The sequence below is a fragment of the Miscanthus floridulus genome, chromosome 13 (assembly GCF_019320115.1).
Source record: "Miscanthus floridulus cultivar M001 chromosome 13, ASM1932011v1, whole genome shotgun sequence".
Classification (NCBI taxonomy): domain Eukaryota; kingdom Viridiplantae; phylum Streptophyta; class Magnoliopsida; order Poales; family Poaceae; genus Miscanthus; species Miscanthus floridulus.
This window is the reverse complement of record NC_089592.1, coordinates 73475795-73484086: the sequence shown is the minus strand read 5'-3', so window position 1 is coordinate 73484086 and position 8292 is coordinate 73475795. Positions and strand designations below refer to the sequence as shown.

General features: G+C 40.8%; 1 protein-coding gene across 1 annotated transcript; it reads left to right on the top strand.

The window, feature by feature from the left end:
* Positions 1 to 3019: 3019 nt before the first annotated feature.
* LOC136501162 (small ribosomal subunit protein eS25y) lies at positions 3020 to 5078 on the top strand. The gene is made up of 4 exons (XM_066496653.1): positions 3020 to 3159; positions 3245 to 3319; positions 3414 to 3548; positions 4688 to 5078. The coding sequence occupies exons 1-4, from the start codon at positions 3157 to 3159 to the stop codon at positions 4799 to 4801; spliced, it is 327 nt and encodes a 108-aa protein (XP_066352750.1). The 5' UTR covers positions 3020 to 3156; the 3' UTR covers positions 4802 to 5078.
* The last annotated feature ends 3214 nt before the right edge of the window (positions 5079 to 8292 follow it).

Here is an 8292-nt window from a genome sequence, read left to right as displayed (position 1 = left end):
GGAAAAAGAGAGAGATGGGGTACGGTCGGTGACTCAACGAGGCGAGCCTTAGCAGGACGCAGTTGACGCGGCCAGCGCGGCCAGCGGCCAAACACTAATTGACAGGCGTGCATGCTCGCGGCCTGTGTGCCCCACGTGCCGTAGTGCCAGAAAATGGCATGGCGACGGCGACCCGGCCTCGTGCGTGTGGCATCAAAGTGGGCCAGCGACGCAGCGCAGTGCAGCGATAGGCGACGTAGTGCAATGCAACGGGCAGGCGCAAGCACGACGTAATGTGGCAGCAGCGGCGGTGGCAGCGTCGCGGCGCGGCAGCGCGCGGGGTAGGGGCAGCGCCACTCAGTCGGGCAAGCCACAACAACGGCGGCTCCTCGTGGTCGGGTCAGGGCGACCAGGCTGGCCAAGCGCGACAATGTGCGTGCAAACGTAGAGCGCGCCAATGCCGCGACGGCGCACCCCCATGGCCTGGTGACCGCGCCCAGCCCAGAGGGCTAGCTCGAGAACATGCTATGTACGGATTTTAAAGCAGCGACTACCACTAAACCATTGTCTATAAATCGAAACCAACTTCACCACGATCAAACTGATACATGAGGCTGCTCAGCCGAGCTAAAACACCGCATCACCCTCTAACCCAATCTCTCTAAATAAATTGCTAAACTTAGCAATGTCTAGTTGTTGACAAACTTGGAAATTTTCTAAGTTTTGAGCTGAATTTGATTTCAATTTGCGATTTCTAAGTTATTGAAAATATTAGCTAGTAATATCTTTTTTGACAGCAAGTATTTCACTGTCATCTATAAAGTTCATATTTCAAACTTCATCTAAGTGTCATATGTGTGTTCTATAGTGTTTTTGCTCAATAAAAATTTGTTATTTTAGGCTACAAGAAATTTATCAACATCTTCTATCACATGCATTGTTACACAAACACGATGCTCATGACATGACTTAGTAGTTGGTTTAGGGCGTAACAACGATGGTGTTACAACCAGCACGGGGCGTGCTCATGGGTGCCCTTGGTTTGGTGGGGACCGACCTGAGACGAGCGACGGCACCACCAACACCAGTAGAGAAGGGCGGCGGGCCTGATGGTGTGGGTGGGATTGCGGGAGTAAGGAGCGAGAGGCGAGGGTGGGGCATGTGATGGGCAGGAGCGAGGAGCGAGCAGCGCAGGATGAGAACGCGCGGGGGGAGATGGCCACTGTGAGGAATGCCGAGTGGGGCTAGCTGACGGCTGCAAAACGTTGTGTAGTGTGCGATGGACGAGCAAATAGGAAGATATTTTTTATAATAGAGGAGGAGGCAAGCTTGTTAGGCCAGTAGCGCACGCACACATGGGAAGTGGCGTTTGATGGGACGGACGACCGACTCTAATCATTACTATTCCACTAAGCATCTTGTCTCCGTGACGAACCAACACTTTAGGGTGCGGAGCCTTTTTTTTCCGAAGGGAACGCTTTGCATGATTAGAGTAGAGAATAGGCAGGTGCTTTAATCTGATAATGGCAAATAGGCCCTTTGCATACCCTATTTGACCCGACATGGGCAAATCTGGCCCAAAAGGCCATCGAGCTTTGCCAAACATGAAGGCAAATGGTCATTGCAATATTTTTTTTAGAAACACATAAGAGAGTTCTTAACATTTTATTAACAATAAATAATTAAGTAGCAAATCTAGGGCACGTTTGTTTTCGATTAGCGGCCGCCCTACCATGAGAATCGAAAAAAATCAATTCAAGCGCATCATAGTATCAATGCGCAAGACACATATAACATCGTAGTAAACGTGCAAGACACATATAAAACGCAAGACCACAATTGCGATACTGCACCGTGCGGCCGTCGCACCACAGTTCCAAACATGCCATGTAAGAGCATCTCCAGCAACACTACCTAAATAACCTCCTATCCCCAATTTGGACAGTGGAGCCCAAAAACCAGCTCCAACAAACCTTCTATTAGACTCAGATTTGTTGGCCTACTATTTTCCTATTCCCACCACCCATTCCTATTGGCCCTCTACTCGGTCATCCAAATACTGAAGCACGCATTTTCCTCCTCCCCCGCTCGACTCGGGAGGTCCGCTGCCGTCCACGAGCTTCCCTGCGTCCGCCTGTCCACCCCGGTTGGCCTCACATACCGACTTGATATGGTTTTTACATCACAAAATGCCTCTAAATTCCTAAAATTTGACAAAAATCTTAGACATAGATTGGGATATGACAAATCCAAATAAAATATTTAGAGCATGTGGAAATATCTCTGAAAGATTTCAATAAATAGACTTCGCTATGTAAAAATGGAAAAATATCTAGAAAATTGTCAAAACATTCTAATTGATGACTAATCATACTTTAAAAACTTTTCACAAGAAAAACATTCTAATTGATGACTAATCATACTTTAAAAACTTTTCACAAGAAAAACATAAGACACAACCAACATGAATGCATCAACATTAATGTATGTTGTATTTATGTTGTTTGCATCTCATATTTTTGTTGTGGAAAGTTTTGAAAACAAGTTTAAACACAAACTAGAATGTTTTGGGAGTTTTAATATTTTCTTGGGTATCTTCTCATTTTCTAGAGATAAGTATATTTTTTAAAACTTCTAGATATATTTTCACGAGTTCTAAATATTTTATTTGTTTTTTCATGACCCAATTATCTTTCAGTTTTTTTCAATTTTTTAGAAGCTCGGAGTCATTTTTTGTGGTTTAAAATATTATCAAGTATTTATGGGTTTTTATAAATAAAAGAATGCGTCCGCCTTCAAAAACCACTTTAAACCGGGACAGGGAGGTAATTTTAATAATTTTAAGAGTTTCAAAGGATAATAAGATATCTCACTGTAGAGTTGAGGAAAATCATAGACTATGGTGATATTTCGATGAGATAAAATGTACTCTTTTCAAAATGCTCCTGCCTGGCGAGCGGAGTAGACGGGTTATTGGGCCGTTCCGTGTGCCTCATTTTTGGTGCGTCAATTTTTTCTCCTTCGACGCTGATCGGACGGACGAGCCTGCACCGGGTTCGCTGTATAATACCCGTCCCACCTCACTCCACCAAACCCCAGCTAGCGCCGGCGCCGCAGACTCCTCCCCTTGGCTCCCTTCCCTAGCGCCACCGTCGCCGCGCCGCCGCCCCAGCCGAGATGGTGCGCTCACTCGCTCCCCCAGCGGCCATTGGACGCAACTTCTTGGCGTCTCCCCGCGCTAACATCCTCGTTCATCTCCTTGCAGGCCCCGAAGAAGGACAAGGCCCCGCCGCCGTCTTCGAAGCCGGCCAAGTCCGGCGGTGGCAAGCAGAAGAAGAAGGTGGCCCTTTCTCTCCGAATCGCCCGTCTCTTCGATCTGGTGGAAGCACGGCTTCTCGGGTTCTCACGGTTAGAAGTTCATGTTGGTTTTGCAGAAGTGGAGCAAGGGAAAGCAAAAGGAGAAGGTGAACAACGCGGTGCTGTTCGACCAGGCTACCTACGACAAGCTGCTCTCTGAGGTGCCCAAGTACAAGCAGATCACCCCTTCCGTCCTCTCGGAGCGTCTGAGGGTAATCACTCGTTCCAGATCTGTGTTGCTTGCGTCCAAACCCTGTGCACAGCCGCAACGTTGATTAAATTAAATTATTATGACTGTACATTATCTGAAATGCCATCATACTTGGCGAAGTACATGTTCGATTAGTAGCCTGTTATTTTATAACGAGTCAAGGTTAATGCATTGAAGATCCATCTGATGGCCAGCTTCATGGCTCCAGTGGTTTATTTGCTGCCAACTAAAGCCTAATTTGTTTTCCCTCCTACTTTAGTCCCTATTACATCGGATGTTTGGACACATGCATGGAGTATTAAATATAGACTAATTACGAAACTAAATGTACAGATTGAGACTAATTTTTTAAGCTTAATTAGTTCATGATTTGACAATGTGGTGCTACAGTAACATATGCTAATGACGGATTAATTAGGCTTAATAAATTTGTCTTGCGGATTACTGAGGACTTGTGTAATTTGTTTTATTATTACTATCCGAACACTTCCATGTGACACCCTTGGATTTGGTCATGTTGTCAACAATGTCAGCTATCACCGGTGGGTGTGCTTGTTTGATCTAGTCATCATTGTGGTGTCCTGTATATGCTTAATGCTATATCTGATTGCCAATTGCTGAGGCTAACACATAGTACTTATTAGATGATAGGTGCTTCATAAACTTGCCAATGAATTGGACTACTTTTGTTGCCCATGTCATTTTGGTACTGTTGTGGATTACGCTTATTCAGTTGTACTTGTAGAGGCGAATTGCAACTACTAGAAAAGATAATGTACGTGCATTTTGTGCAAGCTACTGTTGTTTTATTGATGTCTTGGATGTTCACCAGTTCATTTATGAATGTGTACCCTTAGTAGTATGTATGCTAGACATTGGGTCATTCTTTTTGGAATGGTAATTCGAATTGGCAGTTGCTGTTGCAACAATTTTTGTCTTGAATAAGTTAGATTTATCTGTCCTTGTAACATTAAACTCTCTTGTTTAATACCTACCACGGATAGACATTTGAGTGTGCTTCTGCAATCATGATTATCATAGCATGTCCTTCTGTGCAGTCTGTAGTGAGATCCTTATGCCATTGTTTTGTAATATCTTCACTGACACTACATAACTGAATGTTGCCCCATTGGCTCGCAGATCAACGGCTCCCTGGCTCGGAGGGCCATCAAGGACCTGATGGCGCGTGGCCTCATCCGGATGGTCTCGGTCCACTCAAGCCAGCAGATCTACACCAGGGCAACCAATACCTAAGGATGGGGAAGAGGTGTAATGCCTTTGTCGGCTCGTCATCTTTAGAACAGTTGTCATCGTTGTCAAGTGTTTGCTAAAATTATGTTACCTGTGATGAGTATCTCATGTGGCTGAAACATTTCAGAGATTTTGAGTATTAGTTGGGTACTATGGTTTGCCAATTCTAAGTTACCTGGCCTCAATACCTTTTTGTTTGATGGATCAATGGTATGTTGCCTTGAATTCCTTGTGTTTCCAGCTTTTGTGGAAATCTGCGTTAAAGTGTCTGATCCGTGAACGATGACTCGATGCATTGTGTCTAAACTACTGTTCCGCTGCTATGCTTTCAGCTTGTCTGATGAGCAGGTCTGAATGCACTTCTGTGTTGATGTGAGGTTTGCATGTGCCGAACATTAGTAAGGAGTTGCCGGTTGCTGACTTGCAACTTTTTTAAAAAATAATATTATTTTAATAAATAATTGCAGTTCTAAATGTTGTTTTTGGCCCGTTCGGCTGACAGAATTTTAGCTGAAACTGACTTTCTTCTGGCTGAATTGTTGTGAGAGAAAAATACTGTTACGGCTGAAAAAAGAAATCGAATATGGGGTAAACTAAATTACTAAACGGGGCCTTTATAAAATTATAAAACAGTATCCTGTCGGTTATCCAGCAACTGGGGCTAGTGGGCGGCCAATATCGTACGTGCGAAGCGAAAAAATTGAAGTAGTCTAGTCGGTGATAGGTAAGCCGACTGAAAGGTGCAGTTGGCCCACCCAGTGCCGATTAGGTCCATCGGTCTTAGGGGGGGTGTTTGATCATGAATTAAATTTTAGTTCATCTCACATCGGATGTTCGGATGCTATTTAGGAGAACTAAATATAAATTAATTATAAAATTAATTACATAGATGGAGACTAATTTACGAGACGAATTTAGTAAGCCTAATTAATCCGCCATTAGCACATATTTACTGTAGCACCATATTGTCAAATCATGGACTAATTAGGCTTAAAAAATTCGTCTCGTAAATTAGCCACAATCTGTGCAATTAGTTATTTTTTTCGTCTATATTTAATACTTCATGCATGTGTCCAAACATCCGATGGGATAGGGACTAAAATTTTCCTGTAGAAAACAAACACCCCCTTAGCGTGGCTGATTGGTCCACTAGCTACGTTTCAAAATGCTCCATTTATTATTATGTTTTATTTTTGTGGTCTCAAATGAAATACCTAAACACCTTAAGAAATATTGTAAATTTTTATGTACGTGCTAAGAATCAAACATAACCAATTTTACTTGGGTCTAGCATCATTGCTTTTATAGTTTTCAAATTAAAAATCTTTCCGTAATGTTATATTTGAATTTTTGCGTAAGTTGTTTATAGCCCTGAAATGGTCACGACAAATTTTGAAAAAATCCTCAAAAAGTTAGTACTTTGTTATACTCCATATATATGCTTAGATAAAATCCAAAGTTTCTTAGGCCTTGTTTAATTACTCTCTGTAAAGTTTAGTCTATATCACATCGGATGTTTTGACACATGCATAGAGTATTAAATATAGACTAAAAAATAACTAATTACACAGATTGCGACTACTTTGCGTGATAAAATTTTTAAGCCTAATTAGTTCATACTTTGACAATGTGGTGCTATAGTAACATGTGCTAATGACGGATTAATTAGGCTTAATAAATTCATCTCGCAGATTCCTGAAGACTTCTATAATTTGTTTATTATTACTATCTAAACACTTCATGTGACACTCCCGTATAATATCCGATGTGACACCTCTAAATTTTAGTCTCTGAATTTAAACATCACCTTAATAAAGCACATGTTCAATTATATGCATACTCACTCACATGAATATTTAATTTCAAGGTAGGCCATATTCTATTGCTATGATAAGGTCACATGCAAACATGAATACTACATTTTTTACACCACTAGTTAAATTAGAAGTAGTATTTGACTGCGAACTGAGCCAGCTCAGTTGGTTAGGTTTATTATGGTGGAACCTATTTATTCGGGTTAAGTCCTAGACTTGGCACGAATACTTAAAAAAAATTAAGGACGTTAAGATGCTCAAAAAAATTATATAAAATTTCAGCAGCATAATAATCACGTATAATCGTCGCATTTAGAAAAATAATATCTTTTTATATGATATCAAATGAAGATACCTTTTATATCTTTGGTCCCTAGATAATTTCTCAAGGCTCACGTTCATCCTGAACTTTTAAAATGACTGTTTTAGTCCTTAAACTCTACTGTTAGGCTCAATTTCATCATAGAACTATGAAGATGATCATTTCAGTCCTTAAACTTTATATTTTGGGCCCAATCTCATCATAGAACTATGAACATGATTATTTCAGTCCTCAAACTTTTATATTTTCTATATTTAAATTTTTATTTTCAAACTCAACTTTGTCTATCATCCTACGTGGAACATTGTATTGTTGCACCTGATCAGCTTCAATGCCACTAGCGATTAGAGGCTATTAATAATTCCAAACTGTTATTTTTAATATTATTTTATACTGGTACCGTTTATATCAAAGGAAACCTATTCTGCCTTTTATATCAAAGGTGTAGCTCTTAATGATATTATTTTTTAATGCGGCAAGCGCTGGTATGTGATTATTATGCTGCTAAAATTTTATATTATTTTTTTAACATCTTAACGTATTCAAACGAAAAAACGTAAAAATAGAAAGTTGTATATCTTATCGAGATCTATAATTTTTCATGTAAAAATTATTTCATCTAACGTCGTATTGAAGTGTTATGATTTTTCAAAAGTTCAATCTTACCGCGCCATATGCGTTGGCACAACAACATTATTTGGCCACGTCAGTCCCGCTGACATGATCAAAAGGGTCAGATCTATAAAATATTTTTAAAGGGGTAATTATTAAAATATTAAATAAAAATAATGAAGAATTTAAAAAATGCCTCAACCTCGGCGCTGAGATGAGGATCATGGTAGCCATGCGAAATATATATTAAAAAAACAAAAGGGAACCCTGTCAGGCAGCCATGCAAAACAAAGGGACATGTCCAATCCACCCGGAGCTGGTTTCGGTGAAAAAAAAAAATAAGCATGTAAACCGTCTTTTCGGCGTGTGGAGGGCCGCCTGGTTTATATCGGCAATTGAATGGCCGATAGTACTGTCAGCAATATTTAAGTCCACATGGACAGGACATGGGACATATGGCACCGTTTGGCGGAACTTCAATTGATGATTAGAATCTGTCGGCCATCCAGCTACCGATAGGTATCGTACCCGCCGTTGGATGGCTGGTAGGATATTAGTTTTGTAATTTTTAAAAACATCTAGATGTGCAATTGTTTATTAAAATAATATTATTTTTTAAATAATTCCCTGACTTCCTGACATGTCTAAGCTTCGGCAATCATCTATCGTTGCATTATTACGCGTCCTGTTGCCGGGACGAACCAACGCTTCTATCGTTGCATAGGGTGATCTGCCATTTTTGCAAG

Bases quoted from the DNA above. Each gene is read 5' to 3' on its own strand.
- LOC136501162 (XM_066496653.1), top strand. The intron at 3,320-3,413 runs GTGGCCCTTTCT...TTGGTTTTGCAG, and splicing joins GTGGCAAGCAGAAGAAGAAG to AAGTGGAGCAAGGGAAAGCA. The intron at 3,549-4,687 runs GTAATCACTCGT...ATTGGCTCGCAG, and splicing joins TCCTCTCGGAGCGTCTGAGG to ATCAACGGCTCCCTGGCTCG.